This window comes from Haliotis rufescens, unplaced genomic scaffold (genome assembly GCF_023055435.1).
Source record: "Haliotis rufescens isolate VD_foot unplaced genomic scaffold, xgHalRufe1.0.p SCAF_18, whole genome shotgun sequence".
NCBI classification, from domain to species: Eukaryota; Metazoa; Mollusca; class Gastropoda; order Lepetellida; family Haliotidae; genus Haliotis; species Haliotis rufescens.
In genome coordinates, this window is record NW_025963868.1 from 6,163,822 (window position 1) to 6,186,948 (window position 23,127).

Here is a 23,127-nt window from a genome sequence, read left to right on the forward strand (position 1 = left end):
CTGTGTCAAAGGTGTCATGATCTCCCTGACATTTCCTGCTAAAGCCTATTCAGTTGATCTGCTGTGTCCTTGGAAGTGATAGACTCTTCTTCAGGCACGGACGCTTCATCATCGTCATCCAACTCATTAGCACTTGTCAGTTTGTCAGATTCCAGTAGTGTGACATGGAGTGCTGCATCAGTCAAAAGACATGCTCCAGGGCCTTTGAATAGGACGTGCCATCAAATATTTTTTGGGAGACTCTTCCTTGCATACACAGTTGCCTATAATTAATACAGGCCACTGTCTTCCATACGTATGCAACCAGCACCCAGGTAGGACATAAGTTGATGAAATCCTCCAAGCCTAAACTGAACGTGAGAAATATCATTTGGGTTGTTGGTGTATATTTTGTACCCTTGGGCATAAATAGGCTGATCAAATGTCAGTGAGCATAACGCTGTCCAAGCTTTATTCTCTGTGAGAAGCAACAAACCTCATGGTGCTGTACACTGCCTCATTTGTTTGAGGATTCAACTGTGTCATAGGGTTGTAGGTGACTGATGTGCATATACAGTAACCACTTGCAATCTCGGACATAAAGCCTTGCCAGTTAGGTGATGAACGGCTGTAAAGACTTGACAAGAGCCACAATGAATCCAGTTGAAGGAATTTACTAACTGAAGTGTTAATCTCAGGTAATTCCAAAACATTCACATCAAACATACGATCCTTTGTCGGTTGCTTGTATGGATGCACCATATTTCCATAGTTTCCAGCCAAAAGTAAATCAGATGAAGACACCTTTCTTCTTTGTATCTGTACTGGACATTGATGCACTAAAGTTTGACATGTAACAATTCCAATAGCATGTGTTGCTTAATGCCCATTCAATGAGATACAAATGACTGGTGAGAAGCTTGCATGAGTATGTGGCATACAGAAACTATAACGATCCTTTGTCTGAGGCAGGCGGATTGATTTCGTGGTTTATCAAACATATTCTGCATCAACATGAGAAGTAGTGGTGGAACCTGTTTTTCAAGAAGATCAATTTCAATTTCACCTAGATGTGGATACACATCGGTTTCATGTGTCATGTCCTTCAAGTGATTTTTGACTGTCCATCCAGTGGATTTTGCTGCTTTGAGGTCTTCATTTGCTGTGTTATCAACTTGTGATTCATTATATGTCCAACGAAGTATATAGCATGCCTGTGAAACTCACAACATTTGGTCTTCCATCTACGTCTACAATAGTGATCCTTTATTCAAAATAATGAAGGATGCAGCGTTTAAAATGCTTCAGGCTTGGGGTGGAATCTCAGAAGGCAAAACACCTGCATACGGATGCAACAGATGTTGTACAGTGTACAACTTTCCATTCTGCTGTGACATTCTCTCAGGCAGTGTGTCACACAAGGTAGTGAAAGCTGTGTTCTGAATATTTCAGTGAGTTTTAAGTCGTTGTCCTGTCATGCTCATACAAAAACCCACTGCATACAGTGTATGTGGTGTATTGCCTCAGCTGCACGAATGTCACCAGCAACAATTATGCGAGCTTTAACATTGGCTGCCTTATCATCAGATCTTCTCTCACAGAGGCCAAGGAGGGTTTCGACAACTTCTTTTTCCACTGCTGACAATTTCGACATTGCTGGTTGCTGAATTCCTATTTAGATGTTTCTGAAGATATTCAAGTCAATCTCATTTGCACATATGAGACAGTGAGTCCTATAGTCCTTTAGAATTACGCCCCGATCTTAAAACACAGAGCTTGATATATTCGTGGTTTTCTGTTTTCTGAGCTTTCAGGTTATTTGATGATGCTGTGTAGGACTTTCTGCATTTTTCATGAACATGAAGTTAATTTCGTTTGATTTTAATGCAGTGAATCTTTGCCATGAATTGAAACATTGAGTAAAGTGTTCACACCCGTTTTAACTTAGTTTGACTTCTCATAATGACAAATAACACATGTCATGTTGGTGATCCAAACATATCTGGGGGGGGCACGGGTGGCCCAGTCGCTGTGCAGAGTTGCGTCCCTTGGGCACGCCAGAAACCTATGATTGTGGGTTTGAATCCCGGTTTGCCCCGATTATGTTTCTAGGTTTGTCAGCACCATACCCGTGCTCGTGGGTTTCACGAAAGTGGTAAACGTCTGAGACCTGCATCACTTCGGGCTTTCCTCCCACATTAAGCTGACACGCCATGATATGACTGGAATACTGTTAAAAGCGACGTTAAACCCAACTCACTCACTCACTCACTCACTCACTAAACATATCTGTAAGAAAATGAGGGATAAATGATATTTGTGATTTACAATAAGCATATTTTGTCATGGCAAGATATTAATTTTGATATAAGTGAATATTTAGAGAAAAAAAAATATTTTTGATTACAGTAAAATTGACATGATCATGTTTAGTTAAAAGTGTTAATATTAGATTAGAAATTCTAAATTTTTAATGCCGTTTGTTATGTCTTGTATTAATCAAGTGTGTAAGATAGATAGAAACATCTACATCAATTTATCCGGCAAATAGACAACACCATTCTTATTTTCACATCTGTTGCACTACTGTGACAAATAGAACATGTAATATTTTTTCAAATATATCGTATTCTATAAGAAAATAAGAGTTAAATAAAAACAAAAATATGTCATATTAAGCATATTTTGACATGGCAACATAAAAGCCAATTTTTTTTGAATGCATATACAATGCATTGATTATCTATGAATTGAAGACATTTTTTAATATTCACTTTAATTTAATTACAGTCACATTGACATTATCATGTTTAATTTAAAATTTTAATATAAGATTTTTAAAAAGTGTGTTTATAATGTGTATGCTTGTTGTACATGTGTCACTTCTATCTCAAAGTATCTACATTGATATACCTGGTTCATGGACAATTCCCAATTCTTACACTTCAAAGATAAATATAAACCCCTAAAGTAGAGAAATACCCCCTTATAATTATTGCATTCATTAATTAGAAAGTTCTATTACGAATAGTATTCAAGTCAGTCACATTGCAGTTAATATTTTACCTATAACAATATATTTTCATCAAAAGGTTTTTGACATACACATATTCATAATATGGCACTAATGCAAGCCTTTTTTTACTTTTTAAATTATCTTTATTTGAGTGCTTATGTTGTCAAAATTGAAAAACATTATTGGTATCATAAATTAGATTAGTGCTATACATCTTGGGTTTAGGTTATAAACCCAAACAAACAAGTGATTATGAAATATACACATAGATGACTGGAGTCTATTTATAGTAACATCATGCAAAAAGATCTAGATTTCTTTGGTGTTGCCATAATGAGTTTTGACTTGACAGTATATATCTATCATTTATATTTGCATGCAACTCCGTAACTGTCATTGAAAATCTCATTTGGAGAAAAAGAACACTGGGAGTTTAATGCTGTCATCTGTTCTGCTTAGTGATAGCAAAGTCATGTTCTGCTTGTTTATTAATATATGTATAGCACTTAATGTGTGGACATGGTGTCTAATGTATATTTAACTGTATTATGAAACTGACTGTGTTCCAGTTTATTCATGCATACCTAATTTTGGTCCATTCTGACTGAAGCTTGACAGTTGACAGCTCTCTGTTTACTTGGCAACGGTACTTTACTTCCCATAACTGCTTTTGTATAGTTTGCTAAAAACAAAGCTCGGGACCCTTTTAATGAGACCCTTAAAAAACTGATTTTCCCAAGCTTAATTTTTCTTGGGTTTTCAATACACAACCAGGACACACTGGAGACTGATTTTGTGCAATAATTGGGTTGTTATCACAAGTGTTCAGGTTAATTAATTATAACGTCAATTTCTACAGGACAACATTACTGTTTTTTTTCATGGAACCAATCAATATCACTTGAAATTTGTCATAATTGGTTTCAACAACAGCTGCAAGCATGAAGAATAAAATCGGTGTCACAGAATATTCGGAAATAAGATATCCAGTATTATTAACACATATATCCTTTACGTTGTTATTATTACGCACCCTACCCGCTAATATTTCCACAAGAAACAGAAATATGAAGGGAGACAAGGGGTCTACTTGCCTACAGCCTCTTGAAACATCTAATGAAGATGAACTTTTTTCCATTTTTTATGATGCAGGATTTTGTGTCATTATAAAAAACTTAAATCCATCTTCTTATCTTAAGATTAAAGCCAAAAGTGATAGAGATTGTTGTATGAAATTCCAAGAAGCAGAATCAAAAGCCTTGGCAAAATTTACCCTTAATTGCATCCCTGGCACACTGTGGGATTCTGTAAAAAGCAAAGTGTCATATATAATTCTAATATTATCCCCAATGTATCTGTTAGACATAAAACCAGTTTGATTGTTATTAATAATAACAGGGAGCACTTTATTAAGCCTTTCAGCAATACACGAAAAAGCCATCGTGTTTACAACATGATGTAGTGAAATTGGGCTTCCAGTTAGTGAGATAACGTTTAGGTTTATCTCCGTTTGGCGGACAATTGATTATACATAGTTTCTGGGTGATTGACAGGTCACCAAAGGCAACAGCATGATTCGAAGATCCCAGAACAAAGTGTCCTAGATCAATCCAGAACATCTTGAAAAATTCTGCAGTGAACTCATCTGTACCAGGACTTTTATTGTTTTTCATACACTTCAGCGATTTCAATAGCTCTTCATGTGTAAAAGGGGCGGTCGGGTAGCCTAGTGGTTAAAGCGTTCGCTTTCACGCAGAAGACCCGGGTTCGATTCCCGACATGGGTACAATGTATGAAGTCCATTTCTTGTGTCCCCCGCCGTGATATTGCTGGAATATTGCTAAAAGCGGCGTAAAACCATACTCACTCACTCACTCACTCATGTGTAAAATGTCCTTTAGCAAGGATAAGTAAATCCTCAGAAAGTTCATCACTAGTTTCTAAATCTGGCAGATAAGCTTCATTAGCAGAATAAAATCTTCCATAGAAGGATATAGCTTCTGTCAAGATTTCATCAGTGCCATAAATAATAGAGCCATCAGATCTTTCTACTTCATTCATTGTTTTACTTACAAAGTTTCTGTTTTCCAAACCACAAAAATAACTACTAACTCTCTCTCTTTCATCTATCCATTTAGCTTCAAATCTCATGTAGATTCCTTCGAATTTTTTTTCCGCAGGTTTTCCAACTCTTTCCTCTTAAAATCCAAATCTTATTGTCTTATCAAAATCTTCAATTTCTTGATTAGTTTCACTTCAATTTTGGATTTTTCTTTACATATGATGAATAGGAAATTGTTTTCCCTCTTGTTTCTATAAACTACTGGTCATTCATTCTAAACTGAATTCGATTTAAAGATATTTTACCAAGATTATAAAAAAACAATTCACAAGGGCTGCACACTGTTGTGCTCAAATGTGAGCTAAATGGTAGCTCTGTATGTAATCATATCTTCTTCACGAGTTTGTCAAACAGCCACACCAGCATCACAAGAAAAAAAAAATTGTCTTGGAAAGTTTGGTCAAGTCAATGTCCACAATCTACTTCCTGGTGGTTCATGCTTCATTATTGACGGTGGTCACCTGCAAAAAACTTGTCCTGGCCTGTTGAAGCCACATTTGGCCAGGTATGTGAGTTAGTGAGTGAGTATGATTTTTCGCTGCTTTTGGCAATATTCCAGCAATATCACGGCAGGGAATGCAAGAAATGGGCATCACACATTGTACCCATGTGGGGAATTGAACCTGGGTCTTTGGCGTGAAAAGTGAACGCGTTAACCACCAAGCAACACCTCGATGTTAAGACGAAGATGAGAAGACTGGAAAAAACAATATGTTTAGTAATAGCGTATTACCGTAATAAACACACTCTTCTTAAAATAGCAATGATTAAAAAAAACTTGCACATTATAAGAATAATAAGTCATTGCTGACTGTTGAATATTATGTTACAAATATCAATGTTAGGGAATTAGGAAGATATATATGTTTGTTGAGATTGCATAAACTGCTGCTGCATTGTAATATCAGATGTAAATCAGCTATAACGGTTAATGGAATTTGTAGGATGTGGAAACAGAAATAATATTGAAGGGGACTCCATTTCATATTTGAGTGTGAGGCATATGTATCATTGAGATATAAGGACATACTAATTTGACATTTGTTAATTTCATAAATTATTGATTTCTAATGATGCGTCAATCTTTAACAAAGTGCAAAGTTCGTTACAGAAGCTCTGATATGTAAATCTGCACTTGATACTAAGTATATTGTGTTGCTACTACCTGACCTATATATATGATATCATTGTAACAATTTCGTACATGGGCCGATGGCCTACAAAACAGAAATAAACTTACTATAAGTGACAAGTGAAGATATCCAGAAGCAAAGATCATTGCTCAAAGACAGAAATGAAATACACACAAACATTACAGCTTCTCAAAAACCACGGACTGCACATCCATCAATACTGATGAAATAACATAAACCACCAACCCAACTCCTATCATATTTATACTGCCAGATGACCAACAAACTATAACGCCTTCGACACATCAGCATCACATGCAATCAGCATTAAACATTAGCAGCTCCGTTCTCACCATGTACAACAGTATCAAACTGACTTAAGTTCTTGAACCGATCGCTCTGCTTCGTTATTCCAGACTAAAAGTTCAGTAGAAGAAATTCAAAGCCCCAGCATGGATTTTAATGTAGTCCTCACGCATCTTAAACTTCTGGAAGAAACTGATTCAAACATCTGATGAAGAAAACTTTTTACTGGCTTAAGCTACAGCTGCCAGAATGTCAGAAATCCATGCAATAGATTTCAGCTGCTCAAGAGTCGACAATGGCGACAATACTTTAGCCGATCTGGGTCTCCATTGAGATTTCAAGAATCAACTGCCCCGGTTAGCCAGCCAGATAGTTTCCCATTTACCTCTTTTATCTTTCCTCAGTTCTGGTTATAATGAGTAGCTATCATGGTGTCCAGTTAGAGCCTTACATATTTATTTGCGAAGGACACATTCCAGTCTTCAAGACGACTTTTCATCCAATTAGCTAGAAACACTACAGACGAAGTTTCTAGAACGACTATCTCCTTCTCAACGAGAGCAGTCATACCTTAAGCCTTACAGACACGCAGGTCCAGAAACCACTCAGCTTCCAATCCTCATGAGGTCAGAGCTCTAGCTTCTACGTCAGCGCTCCATGGCAACTGCTCCATTCCGACGATAATGAAAGATGTTTTTTGAAAACGGACACAGTTTTAGCAATCATTATCTTCGAGTCTTGGACATATAAGATATTTTGGTGATTCATCAATTCAAACCCTAACTGGTCGCTCAACAATTGACAGCACCTAATCGAAGATAGCTAGAATAAAACTCATCCAAAATCACGCAGGTTCGTAGAAGTCACGTTACTGATTCATAACCACCGACTGAGAGGCCATGCTCCCCTGGCAAGCTGGAATATGATTTAATGCGTGCTTACAAAATCCACAAAATCTATTGATTTTCTCACAAATACAGGGCCTGTGCCCCACTAAAGATGGATGTCTTAAGAAGAATTAAGAAGACGTTCCCATGGGTTTAATTGAACAGATCACGATCTGAATCATTCATATGGTGGGTCTCACCACCAACTGGGGGATTCAAGTAGTTAGTTTGAATCAGGATAAGGACAAATATGTATTTTTCTTGATTCATACGCTATGGCGCCCACCCAGCAACCCCCGGCTTCCAGAATATCTGATTTGACCATTTGGTCACATGCGTCCGGTGCCACTTCATGGCTGAGGAGTCTGCTCGGTTGAGATGTTTTTCTCTGTTCTTGGGAACAGAGCACAGGAGTTTCCAGAACCTTTTCGGAATTAGATGAGACTAGCAATTAGTACGAATAATTGTGTCTAAATGCAGCTTGTGATTCTGTTTTTATAGTGTTATAGTTACACCAATGTCACAGTCTATTATTTATAACTCTCGTCAGAATGCTGCACATGAAGTTGATCAATGAGATTCCTCTAAAGTTGTTTGGGTCATGTTCACTGCCAGATTTAAGTAAAAGGCAAATAATGCTTTTTCCCAAACTCTCAGGGAATATACCACTATCATACAGTTTATTAAATAACTTGGTTATTGCAGGGGCGATATAGTTCTTTGTTTATTTTAAAATATCACTTGCTTATCCATCTGGACCATTTGATGTGCCCCATATTTCCCAATCTGGAAGACACTTCTTACTGTGTAAAAGGTTTGTTTAATTCACCCATATAGTCATTATTGGCTGCATCAATATCTGTATCAACCAATATCTCTTCATATAGAATCACTATTCGAAATGTTCATACCATTTCCCCTCTGATATTCTAAGTGACTGTAGAATTTACACTTTATGTTTTTATTACTTTCAAAAATGATTTTGGATCATGCCTTGACCAATTTATTTTTATCCTTTGTGTTTGGAAATATTCATCTTTTTTTTAACTGGTATTTTTCGATATATAAAAGACCGCCTCCGTGGTCTAATGGTAGAGCGCCCGCCCGGAGAGCGGAAGGTCCGGGGTACGATCCCCAGCCGCGTCATACCAAAATACGTTAAAAGATGGTACTTGTTGTTACCCTGTCTGGCGCTCGGCATTAAGGGGCTAAAACAAGGACTGGTCGGCTCGGAGTCAGTATACTGTGTCTTAGTAGGGTATTCATGTTAAACTGCGGCATGGTATCTCAGTGTGCTAGCACTATAAATCGGCATCAGTCCGGACTAGTACAAGCAGCCACACACACATACACGTGCATGCACGTCGCTATATAAGTGCAATAATCTTGGACGTGACGTTAAACCCCATTTCACCTCACCTCACCCGTATATATAAAAATCATTCTTTTTATAGCATAAATGTGAACTAAGGTTCTTTCCAAAATTCATGTGAGCTCCCAGAGATGTATATTTTTTTGTGTTTAATTTCTTTAAATCATGGGGCCGGTCGGGCAGCCTAGTGGTTAAAGCGTTCGCTCATCACGCCGAAGACCCGCGTTCGATTCCCGACATTGGTACAATGTCTGAAGCCCATTTCTGGTGTCCCCTGCCGCGATATTGCTTGAATATTGCTAAAAGCAGCAAAAAAAACATACTCACTCACTCACTTCAAAGTCATGGTCCCACCAAGATGGCTGAACTGAGGTTAAAGATGATTGGTTATTTTTATTATGATGTTTGGTATTAACGTTTGTTCCACGTCTGCAACTACTTTTCACCATAAACTTGGATGCGACGTTTAACCCCATTTCACCTCACCTCCTTATCTGATTGTTTATAGCATCACAACAAGATAAAAACGTTTCTTGAAAATTAACCATAAATAAATTTCTTAAATCTGGAGGCAAGTTGTATTTAATCCATGATTCTTGAACCATTTGACATGGTTGAGATTGGTTGTTTATGCATGAACTTAAGGTGGCAGTAGAGTAAGGGTCAGATGACTCAGAAATATTTTTTCTCAAGAGTACAGTTGAGAGAAAAATGGTTACACTCATCTCCTTCATGAACACGAAAAACACATGATTTCTCGGACTTTATTTTCTGATTTATCCCAGGTTTCCCCTTGTCATCTTCATTAACATAGAATACAAGATGGTTTCATCTTGAGCGGGATTCATAGTCATGGAGGCGATCCCTCAGTGTGCTTAGTTGTTCGCCCATACCTTATTATGAGAACGGAGTCGGGTGACCTCTTTTCGGTGCCCGTTGACATGCGTCGCTATTTTGTCGACCTTTGTATGGATCATTGAGTTTTTTTGTACTTTTGATACCCACATGACCTATATCCCTTGTGATAGTGTTATTGCATGGTCGTCTTCGGCCCAGGATTTGACTCCACGTCACCACACACAGTCAGGTGTGTGAACAACATCAAAACAAGTTTTAAAGTTGTCAAAACATACTTTAATACATGTATATGGATAAGATGGTGGTGGTATCGGGTGTATGGTTGAAATATGTATAATTAATTCTTTTCTTGCCGCAATATATTGTTTCTCGCAAATCTAAGTAGCAAGCAAGGGGAGCATTTCAAAACTCTAACATGTAATACACAACACCCGTGCAGACCAGCTATTAGTTTATGTATAAATATACCTATTACAAAGCAAAAGAACTAAAAACAATAAGGTTAGCGACAAGGATGAGATTACTGAATTCTACAATTGAACAAGGAATTTAGAGTCTGTGGTAAGATCCTGCAAATCTAATTTCTGACGAGGATGACCAACTCGTGCAGGATTTCTTCGCAATCTTGGAATAGAGGTAGCTTTCAAACTATGAATTAGAAACTGACTGTGACACCTTATCTCAAGACTGTGACTATCACTATCACTTGAGACAAGTGTTGAAGTAGTTTCCTTGTGTCTGCAGAATCACAAAAGTAATGGAATGGAACAGGTACAGCGTGAGTCACATCACCAGATATACCTTGTGACTGCACTGTGGGACTTTGTCTCAAAAAAGGGGAGGCAGATCCAAGATTCATGATATCCATGCTGTGATTATTACTGGTGCATGACGACATTGTTGATTTGTCATTATGTCCAGTTCATACACTGAGACCGACGTGGCAAGATCTATCAGGAAGTAAACTAATGCCCAAAAGAAACGATACTACACATTTTTCTAAATATTTTTTGATGAAGAGTTAATTTTCGTCTGAAAAGGTACTTTTGCATATCCTACGTTCCAAACCAAAAGTATTCGGTCGATAAAACCGGGAACATTTGATCAATTGAGAAAAAAAGCATGCAATTTGCCCAAATGACGTTCCGTCCCGTAACACGAAATGCACGTGCATATCTTCTGTAGAAAACTGCTGACCCGACACGTTGGGATCACAGCAACAAAAAGCACACAAAAGAAATGCCACGTTTGACAGCTATTGGCAACGTTGGAACTGGGCACGTGTCATGTTTTCTGACGAAAGCAGATTTTGCATCTTCAGGAACGAGGGCCCGCAGCGTGTGTACCGAAGAGTAGGTGAACGTTTGGCACCGAACTGCATCCATCAAGTCAGGCCATATGGAGACGGAGGTTTAATGGTTTGGGGTGGAATCTGCGGTGATGCAAAACGAGACTCGTCGTTATTCGAGGAAACCTGAATGCGCAGCCTTATCGTGATGACATCTTACAACCAGTTGTGGTGTCATTCATCCAACAACAGCCTAATAGTATCATTTTCCAGCACAATACTGCGGGGCCTCACACGGCAAGGCTGACCCAGAACTTTCTAGCAAACGCCAACATTAACGTTTTACCATGGCCGGCATGTTCACCGGAAATGAACCCAATCGAACACATGTGGGACATTCTCGGCCGCAAAGTCAGGAATCGCCCTGTGCCTCCAGTTAACCTCTAGGAATTGGAACAATGCCTCCTTCATGAATGGCAACGCATCCCCCCCTCCCCCCCCCCCCCCCTAACGTCATCAGACGTCTGACGTCATCAGCCCGTAGACTTGTACTAGCGTGTATTGACGCTCATGGTGGACATACCCGGTACTAACGTGACTTTGAGACGTGTGTTGTGACATTTTCCACACTTGACTCATCAACTGTGTTCATATGAAATTCTCGTTTTGGACCCCCCGCGTCTTTACATGTCTGTCCTCATGATTGTAAAGGATTGATTACAATGAAGTTTTGTACACATACTGTGAAAACATTACTCACAAGTCATATACCAATTTGAAATGTCTGTATCGTTTTAGTTTTTTTGTAATGTCCTTTCAAACACGTGGTATCGTTTCTTTTGGACATTAGTTTAGATGAAGAGGTTGATCCTGGCGTCTGGGAGCAACGTCAAGGATATTTAGAACAACATTTCATTCTGGCTCAGGGTGACAATTCTGCTAGCATTCGAACATGGATGACTGGATCCTTCTCAGGCACAACGTTCACATGGAATCAGGGCCCTGGCATAGATGATTGCAACTGTTCAGTGGAGATGTCATCAAGAGATGTTTTTTGGCAAATGAACATCATTCTCGCTAACTACCATCCGAGTCATATCTCTGTGGAGGATGTACCAGTTTGGGTTGGCACAGCAGATGTTCCATGTCATGTATCAAGAGCTGCAGAGGTACTCAATCTTAGACTTTGACTTCAATCCGATCATCTATGCAGCATAACATGCTACTGGTCAATGTTTGACAGATATTTCAGTTGTGTCACATACGTTATATCTGAAACTGAAAAGTTTTGCTCAATGAAATGATTGTGAGTGTCTCAAAATAGCCTTAACTGCACCTGGGAAGTTTTGCGACATCTTGTTGATGAGATTACTAAAAATCAAAGCTACTTTAGCATGTGTTATTTTTAGGAAGAAGGAAGTGGTGTGTATTTTTTTTCTATAGATGTGTTGTTGTAGATGACAAGGGTAGATTGTTTATCTTACAGTGGAGACTGACTGGTGTTACTCCGTTTTATGTAAGCAACTTGATGAAATGTAGCAGTGAAGTTTCCTGATTAGACTATTGGTACTGAGTGGCAATGTGTAATTAAGGAAATAGTATGTGAAGAATTATGTATTTTATCATTTAGTGGCTGGTTTGACAATGTGTGAAAGTGAATAAACGAAGTATGCATTCATACATTTTTGTTATTCTTGTTGGTCTTAAAAAATAACTGCGTCATGAAACTATTGTGATTATGTTTAACTCACACATTTTGCAGTACTTTACTGCTCGCTAAACATTCAAGATTTACAGATAAGTCCCAAATAATATTCTGATGGATTCTTGCGCTATTGTTGCTGTTCACTACTACTTGAACTTCCTATCCTACGGGCGTCACATGTGCATAATAGATAGAGGATGGAACAGGTGATACTTGATAAAAGGTCTCTAATCCAGAGGAATGTCATCGATGGTTACCGAAAACGTAAGCTGCAGACCCCGCATCAAACAATGGGATTGGCGTTCCAATATGATACTCTTATGCTGATGTTTGTATAAATATATCTGGTCAAGTACTGGTTTCTGTTGTTTTTTCTACTTATATTATAATGGGGAAATCGTCTGCAAAACCAAAGATTGAATTATACTTTTGTTTAGAAATTGGCGGGAATAAAACTTTCTGTGGTCGTAGCTCGTCCTTTACTACTACTACTACTACTACTACTACTACTACTACTACTTATACGCACACACACGTACATACACGTCGCTATATTAACGTTTGTTCCACGTCTGCAACCACGATTCACCATGTATATGCATGACGCTATATAAGTTAAATAATCTTGGAAGCGACGTAAAACCCCATTTCATCTCACCTCACTACGACTGTGATTGTGACAATGACGACTACTACTATTACTACTACTACTACTACTACCACTAGAAAGAGAACTTAAGAATGGGCCCGGATGTGGAAGAGGCACGTTTTGGGTTCTGTGCTAGAATCGAAGTGAAAAGGGACATTGCAAAATTGTGTATACTAATATAATGAATATCTGATGTTCTAAATAATACATGTAAATTTACCTCTTGATGACCTGTGTAAAAATGGATCCTCATTACTGTATTGCTTGATTAAAATGCATAAGGTGGTCAGTTTCTGTGACTTAGTTGATTTTGTCGTCGTGTAACCTCACAGATAATATCTGGCTTGCCTAGCGCGGCACAAACTCGATTATTCACAGGCCAGTGTCATATATAAATAGGTAAAATATTGCTGACTGCGGCATTAAAATATATACTCAACAAAAGTTTCTGTGACACCAATATTTTAGTGTATTTTTCAAACAAGTAAAGTTTGGTTTCCCATATTGTAGTACATGTATGGAATCAAGTCACAAAAACGCAACTGCTACAGAAACCGCATGCATTACATGCAAAAGTTGACTTTTATGCAAGCCCCATGCATTTCACTACCCAAGAAAGGGTATAAAAAAATGTGCGTTAACGGGATTCCATATGCATTGTTTAGGATCGTGCTGACAACTAATCTGAAAAACAACAAAAATACGCAATTATTCAACATTACGAAATGCCACGCCTGTCCGAAAATGAGAGTCTGCGAGCCATTGGCATGCTTGAAGAAGGATCGAGTCAACGTGATGTTGCAAGACAATTTAACGTCCACAGAAACACCATTTGGTGTTTATGGCAACCTTGGCAACAGACGAATGCAGTCAGAGACCATCCTCGGAGTGGCAGGCCACGCGTAACCAATAATCGACAAGACAACTGGATTCGAACAACACACCTACCAAATCGATTTCAGCCAGCAACAGTGACTGCAAGAAGCATCCCTGGCCTTCAACGAATATCTTCATAAACCGTACGTCGTCATCTTAGATGTGCAGGGATTGTCACCAGAAGAGCCGCCAGACGTCCCATTTTGACAGGAAACCACCGCCAAGCACGTCTACAGTGGTGAAGACAGCGTCTACGCTGGACGGCCATGCAGTGGGGACAATTTCTATTCGTCTCGTTTTCACCTCAGCCACAGCGATGGACGGATTCGAGTGTACCGACGTCTAGGTGAACGTTACGTCAATCATTGTATCATGGAAGAAGATCGGTTCGGGGACGGCAGCGTTATGGTATGGGGTGGGATTACAGCAAGACAGAGAACCCGTTTGATAGTGGTTGTGGGAAATCTCAGTGGACAGCGCTACCGCGACGAGATCATCGGCCCTGTTGTCCGACCGTTTTTGCGTCGTCATGGCCCAGGCATTACATTTCAACATGACAACGCCCAGCCTCATATTGCTGGATTCTCTTCAACAAAACAACGTGAATGTCATCCCCTGGCCAGCTGGCTCCCCTGATCTCTCACCAATCGCGCACATGTGGGATGAGATGGAGATCGGCGCCTTCGATGTCAACCGCGTGTTCCACAGACACTCCAGGAACTTCGAAATATGCTCCAGCAGATATGGACAGATATCCCACAGGACTGCGACGACTGGTCCCTTCCATGAGACGAATATGTGTTGCTTGCATCGCAACCAGAGGTGGACACATACGCTATCGATTTGTAAATTGACATTTTGGCATGTTCATGTTTATTTATGAAATCACGCATATTCTGAAGTCATTATGGCAAATTAAACCATTTGAACACTTACAGGAGTATTTTATCTGTTTCAAACCGTAATTGTTTTAGATTTAGTAAATAAACATGTTGCATTAAATCATATTCAATGTCACAGGAACTTTTGTTGTTCAGTATATATACGAACAAGTAAATTATCAATATCTCAAGGCCTATGTTATTATTGCAGACCGACCAATCCTTATCGGCATAACGGTGAATGGAAAAAGAAATGTTACTGTGCATGAACATGAGACTGTGAGTTTCCAGTGTGACGTACACGGCACACCACCACCATCCATACATGTTCAGCAGAAGGAAACCAACAGCATACATGACGTGGTCATCAAGGACATCAACTGTACTCACACTGGGACGTATGTGTGTGTAGCCAGAAATGCACTCGGTGGAACCATAGGGAAGGAAACTGTCACCATCAACAATGTTATATGTAAGAAAAAGCATATAGTTTCTGCTTGAGATATAGATGTTAGATTAGAATGGGAGATAATCATAATGCCCTTAATGATTACGTTTTGATGAATATCTCAGATGGCTGATATGTTGTTAAATTTATGAAGGTTTAATAAGAACTTTTATTAAAGTTCAACAATTTATTTATTACCCTTGTTTGGCATATTTTGATTAGAGAAAATACAAGATCATATAAAAGAAAATTGTTTGCCCCGTTACTGTCAATATGAAAATATTGAAAAATGTGTATTCAAAACTATCAAAACCACGATGTAGTTAGAGAATTAAACTATTGTGGTAATATAGATTCACTGATCGTTTCTGGTTGACCTGTATGTATGAGAACCTTGCACAGTAAACTGATGCTTGCTACCTTGATAATATACATGTACTTTGTGAATTTCAGCACAACCAAGAAGGTGTGATTCCTCCGACAAATATGTTGCAATGAGCTACGACAGTCAAAGTGTTTTGGGGACATTTCTTGTCTGCAGTTACCCGAAACCAGAGAATCATATAATGGAATACTTGGACAAAGGCGTCAATGTCATAGATATGTCGGACAGCCCCCGACACAAACTATCCAGGGACGAGGGTGAACCTTTCTATACGTTCAAGTTTTCCATCTCAAGAATGCAAACGAGGGACCTTGGAACCTATAAACTCTCTGTCGTCAATGAGAAAGGAACACTGGAGCTTTTTGTTCAACTTTTTGACCAAGGTCAGTGCACAAATTGAAATCCTAATATGAGAACTTCCCCAATATGACTTCAGTACGTTATGCTTGTTTAACGATGCAACTCAATTACGTACATGTTTGCAACACTGGCATCTATCAATGACTAATACTAAGATTTGAGACTACCATGGACTTACTGTGGAATGACTTTTGACCCTGATGCCTGTTCAACAGCATACCAATAGTGAGGGCCGGTATTAACCCTGTCTACTGCAAGTATGCAATATGTATGTTTAAGGATTTAAGGAATTATCAAATATAACCTAGTTTAATAATTACAAATTGTAACACACTTTATTCATATATAGTATTCCACCTTTGTCATTATTATACACAGATATACATTTCCTCACTCATGGATTCACCTTTGTCTGTCTATACTCGTGTCCTGGGAACTCCACATAATACATTTTGGGTCTCCAAAGCCTGAACATGGGGGTCCTGTTCTGGCGTCAAGTGGCATTTGATGTCCAATAAGTTTAATGATGTCACACCTATCGTTACACATGCTCGAAAGGCTTTGTGTGTATCGCTCATTAGAACAGAAATGTCAGTTATACACATATGTGACATGCAATCTACAACTTTGATACATTTTATTATTCAAACAGTCATTATATCTGTACCACACGACTAACATTGTAAATTATTTGCATCAATTCTCAATGTGTATTGATTGCTTGTCGCAGCCATGACCAACTTACGACAATTTGTCACAACACTCAACTGCAATCCCAATGTTAACTGTGATTATGAACGACCACCTGTATGACCGCTGAGTTTCAAATATGTTTATGAAAGACATCCTGCTAATGACAATGTTATCCACTTCCGTTTTCTGTACATGCAGGTACAACTATGACCAACACAATCATCGCCATCACGAGCTCCGTTACAATTTTTATTGCTGCAGTCTTCATCACTGTGGCTATTGTGGCATTCGGACGACTGAAAAGTGAGTGTTTCCGGACATCATGCATGTATTGAATCCAACACTCTGATGGTTCCTATGTCGGAACACTCTTGTAGACCAAATACTTGATATTCATTCCTTGTATGATATATTTATGAAATGAAAGTGATAGTTTACGATGCTCATTTTGCATGCAGGGCAAACCTATCTAACATGTTAAGATAAGCAACTGATGTGACTTGTAGTGAGTGTTTTTTTTTACTGGCACTGCTAATGACAACCTATCTTTCATTATTTTACAGAATCCCATGAAAGAAGGTGAGCACTTTCAGACGTATACATATATATTAATCATTGACAAACATAGTGTCATCCTTGCTGCACACGAACCACCATGGTTGTAGACCTGCTGTGTTTACGAATACCTATCACTGCGTAAAATGTGATTCAAGGAACAAAATCAACTTCATATTTCGATGCATGTGTTCAAATAGGTGTGTCACATGTGTCAATAATTAATGCGTGAGTGAGTGAGTATGGTTTTACGCCGCTTTTAGCAATATTCCAGCAATATCACGGCTACCCGACCGCCCCCAATAATTAATGCGCTTACAACATTGCATATCTGAGATACATTTGGTGTTCGAATGTTGTAATCATTGTTGTTCACCTTTTTGTGATGAAAAGAAATTACTGAATGTTATCAAGATGTAACTTTGTCAAATAACACAGTGAGTCTCCTTACTACTGCAACTGAGCTATACACGTTGAAGATGGCTAACATGCAACATCAAAAGTTGTAGCATTTGACTTTTTTGTTTCATATCCAATGCATCAACATTCCTCAGGTCACATTTATGCAAACGATAACTACTTCTATTTTGTTATTAACATACGTGTAGCATGAACATCAAAATGCCTCTTTGTCATCAGGGCTGTCTCCTCCTACCTCTCCCCTATACGAGATGCATTAGCGTCAGCAGGAAAAGTATGGTATGACGGTTACCATGTCTACGCGGATATAGATGACTCTGAGGTACAAGGCAACCTTCCTGGTCCAAGACGAGCTTCCAATTCCAGTAGTTCTGATGATGATTATGAAGAGGTGGGCCAAGCCATCATTGCCCTTCATCCCCAACCAGGGAACCAACAACCAGCAAGTGTGACATCGGCAACACCACACTACCTGACTGCTACAGAGGACAAAACCAGTCCTCAACCCTCATCTAGCAAGAAGCCAGATACTCCGGGTGCAACATCAACAACACCATACTACCTGACTGCTACAGAAGACAAAACCAGTCCTCAACCCTCATCTAGCAAGAAGCCAGATACTCCGGGTGCAACATCAGCAACACCATACTACCTGACTGCTACAGAAGACAAAACAAGTTCTCAACTCTCATCTAGCATGACGCCAGATACTCCGGGTGCAACATCAGCAACACCATACTACCTGACTGCTACAGAAGCCAAAACCAGTCTTCAACCCTCATCTAGCAAGACGCCAGATACTCCGGGTGCAACATCAGCGACACCATACTACCTGACTGCTACAGAAGCCGAAACCAGTCCTCAACCCTCATCTAGCAAGAAGCCAGATACTCCGGGTGCAACATCAGCAACACCATACTACCTGACCGCTACAGGAGACAAAACAAGTCCTCAAAACTCATCTAGCCAGACCCCAGATAGTGCGAGTGCAACATCAGCAACACCATACTACCTGACCGCTACAGAAGCCAAAACCAGTCCTCAACCCTCATCTAGCAAGAAGCCAGATACTCCGGGTGCAACATCAGCAACACCATACTACCTGACTGCTACAGAAGACAAAACCAGTCCTCAACTCTCATCTAGCATGACGCCAGATACTGCGAGTGCAACATCAGCAACACCATACTACCTGACAACTACAGAAGACAAAACAAGTCCTCAAAACTCATCTAGCAAGACCCCAGATAGTGCGAGTGCAGCGTCAGCAACACCATACTATTTGACTGCTACATCATCTAGTGAGAAGCCATATACTGCGAGTGCAACTTCAACAACACGACATCACCTTACTGATACAGGAGATGAATGCAGTCCCCAACCATCACTTGCCGAGGAGCCAGATACTCCGACGGCATCGTCAACGCCACACTACCTGGCTGATGCAGGAGACGAATCCAGTCCCCATCCATCCTCTTATGAGAAGCCAGATACTCCGACGGGAACGTCAGCAGGACCATACTACCTGACTGATACAGAAGACGAATAGAGTCATCGACCCTCATCTACTGAAAAGTCAGATACTGCGAGTGGAACGTCAGCAACACCATACTACTTGACTGCTACAGAAGACAAATCCAGTCGTCAAACATCGTTTACTCAGAAGCCAGATACTTCGAATGAAACGTCAGAAACATCACGCCACCTTAATGAGGCAAAAGACGAATCCAGTCCCAAACCATCGTCTACTGAGAAGCCAGAAACTGCAAGTGCAACGTCAACAACAGCACGCCATCTGGCTGATGCAGTAGATGAATCCTGTCCTCAACCCGCATCTTCTGACAAGCCTGACTCAATTGAATGATAAGTTCCATTCAAATGATTGAAATAACATGAAATCTTTAAGACGACAATTCCAGAAATATCAGTTATTTTAAAACAATTTGTATAATTTTAATATGTTTGTTTTAAGTTTATTGTATTAGACGTTAAGACTATTTAGAAAAAAATGGTCAGAACTATATTGGTCAGAAACCACAGATGCCTATATTTGAGTACATTTAAGTTTAGACTCCATCAAAAGAAATATATTTTGACTACACGTAGTTGGTTCTATTTTAAATGTAAATATGGACTTTCACCCTTAAGGTTAGTGGGGCAGGCTAGTGGTTGTAACAGATTGTCACGCCAGGGACCAGGTTCAATTCCCCACATGGGTACAATATGGGAAACTAATTCCTGGTGTCCCCTGTCGTGATAGTACTGTAATATTGCTGAAATGGTGCCAAACCATACTCACTCATTCTTGGAGTTGAAGCTAGTATTTTTTATGTACATTTCATGTCATGCTTTCTTTCTTATGTACATTTTAATACATCTTATGGGGGGTTTGATTCTAATATTGGGTTCAATACAACTGGGATCAAGTGATGTCAACACCTGGTTTCATGTTATGTTCATCTCATTGCTGTATATGTTTCCACTGTGTTGTACACTGCAGGCTTTCTGAATACAGACTTTGATACAAAACAAGAAAATATAAGACACCTCTAGAGTGAGTCAGTTTGTTGCTTGAAACAATATTTTGGTGGTAAATATACTGTGCTTTCAATGCAGAGCTATGTATTCATATAGGCATTTCAAAACAGAATATTAGATATATTCTAGCATGACAACATGATGTAACATCTTTGGTGTTAGTGAAGACAAGAGGTGTAGTAAAGTGGGCTGTTTGGTGTCCCTAAACTTTGTAATACGATCATGTGTTTCATTTTGTCCAAAATGAACTGCCAAACATATTTTGAACATTCTAGAGAGCATTATGTAAGCTTCAGTTTAAATGGTATATTTCAACCTGAGGTTATTGTTATCGTTTACTGATTTTTGTTTTATTTGTATTTCAAAGAAAAATGTATTTATCGAGAAACGTATTCATATACTGTGAAAAGTCCCTAAATATTCCAGTATTCAATCCCATTAGCAACATTTGTAAACCAATAGGATTTAGCACCCGCTGTCATTCCTCATTCATTCCACAATGAAACTCAACATCTGACAGTAATTTCCAGGATGGTATTCACAAAAAAATGACAGACGTACCAGTTGACAATTAGTAAACACACAGCTTAAAACAGACATTGACAGGACCACTCTGATGTATAGTTTTTTATCTCGTTTTTTTTAAAATGTATAGTATTGCGATGGTGTTTTAAACAACCGATGTCTGGCCATTACCCTACATATAACATGATACAGACTGTCAAGGATATAACTAGTACTGTAAAGCTCACTGCAGCATCCTAAATCATACAGATTGCCCCTTGCAGATGCATTGAAGCCCATGTATAATTGATTGTATATTTGTTTGTATTTTTTTTTTTTTAATTTGCTTAGATGTATATATTTGATTTTATGTATATGACATATTGGTACTCAAACTAATCAGTTTGTTAGCTCACCTAACTTGTTACTGGGAAAGTCCCTCAGGTTACCAGGGAAGTCCCTCGTGTTAATAAGGAAGACCCTCGTGGTAATAGGAAAGTCCCTCATGTAACTATGAAAGACCCACAGGCAACTTGGTAAGTCCCTCATGTTACCTTGGAAGCCCCTCATTTTACTTGGTAAGTCCCTGATATGACTAGGGGAGTCCCTGATGTTACTTTGGAAGTCCCCTCATAGTACAAGGGAAGTCCCTCAAGTTACTAGGGAAGTCCCTCGTGTTACTTGGAAAGTCCCTCATGTTGCTTGGGAAGTCCCTCGTGTTGCTTGGGAAGTCCCTCATGTTGCTTGGGACGTCCCTGATGTTACATCGGAAGTCCCCTCATAGTACAAGGGAAGTCCCTCGTGTTACTAGGGAAGACCCACAGCATCCCCTCATAGTACCAGGGAAGTCCCTCATGTTACTAGGGATATCCCTGATGTTACTTGGGAAGTCACTCATGTTACTAGGGAAGTCCCTGATGTTACTAGGGATGTCCCTGATGTTACTTGGGAAGTCACTCATGTTACTAGGGAAGTCCCTGATGTTACTAGGGTAGTCTCTCATTATCTAGGGAAGACACATGCTACTTGGTAAGTCCCTCATGTTACTTGGGTAGTCCCTCATGTTACTAAGGAAGACACATGTTACTTGGGAAGTCCCTCATGTTGCTTGGGAAGTATCTCATGTTGCTTGGGAAGTCCCTCATGGTACTTCGAAAGGCCCCTAGGTGAGCTACAGTGCCGTGGCGCTGTTTATATTTTTTTCTTGTGTTATTTACATTTTTGTTTTTCTGCATTGGATGATGTTTTAGCTTCAAATCTTTCGAAAAAGTCAGTCTTCTTCTGTATATTTGGATACCATACCATATAATACTACTTGTTTGTTTCCTTGACTGTATATGCTATTGCTCGCACTGCGACAACCATTTCAACATTCTGTTTTCTGACATATGGTAAACTGAAGGACATAAAGGAAAAGGTCTCTGTAAAGGCCTATGGTTGTCATGGACAGTACATAGAGGTGGAAATTATCCTGATATGTAAGTACATACAATGTCCAACTTCCACATTTTCGAATTGAATCGATTCGTTTTTAGGATGCCCTGTCTAAACAAACAAAATATTTAGCGGGGATATAGAAACGGGTTTCGTCTGGCCATCACGTTTCATTTCTGGAGCATAACACATAAACGGTTTAATATTTCTTCACAAAATGCGCAATTATTGAACTGTTGGATTTTGCAATTGATGAATTTATGAAATTTATATTTTTTTGCCATTTTCAAGACAAGTTGTTCTCACAAAAAGAATACGTTGCCAAAAGGTCATCCAACAATATGCAGGCCGCCTCCATGGTCTAGTGGTTAGGGAATCTGCCTGGAGAGTGTGAGGTTGGTGGTTCGATCGCCCGGCTGTATCAAACCAAGAAAGATGCAAAAATGTGAAACGTGTTACCCAGGCTAACGCTCGGCATGAACTGTCTGAGTGGGGTACCCCAGTTAAACTGCAGCATGGTATCTCTGTGGGCTTGCACTATAAAACAGGTATTAGTCAGGGCTAGTACAAGTCCCCATACAGAAGCACACATATAAGCACACACACGCACACACATGCGTGCATGTATCTATGTAAGTGCAATACTCAAACCACGTTAAACCTCACCTCATCTTACCTCACCTCCCCTCACCTCACCTCACCTCACTTCCAACAAGAT

The 23,127-nt window shown here is 39.4% G+C and overlaps 1 protein-coding gene across 1 annotated transcript in view; it reads left to right on the plus strand.

The window, feature by feature from the left end:
• LOC124120413 (mucin-21-like) overlaps positions 1-19,482 on the plus strand; it is a 34,141-nt gene extending 14,659 nt beyond the window's left edge. Inside the window, exons 3-7 of the mRNA XM_048398649.1 lie at positions 15,284-15,544; positions 15,974-16,288; positions 17,157-17,261; positions 17,522-17,537; positions 18,153-19,482. Coding sequence (XP_048254606.1) covers positions 15,284-15,544; positions 15,974-16,288; positions 17,157-17,261; positions 17,522-17,537; positions 18,153-19,482 — 2,027 coding nt within the window. The remainder of the gene's footprint in view (positions 1-15,283; positions 15,545-15,973; positions 16,289-17,156; positions 17,262-17,521; positions 17,538-18,152) is intronic.
• The last annotated feature ends 3,645 nt before the right edge of the window (positions 19,483-23,127 follow it).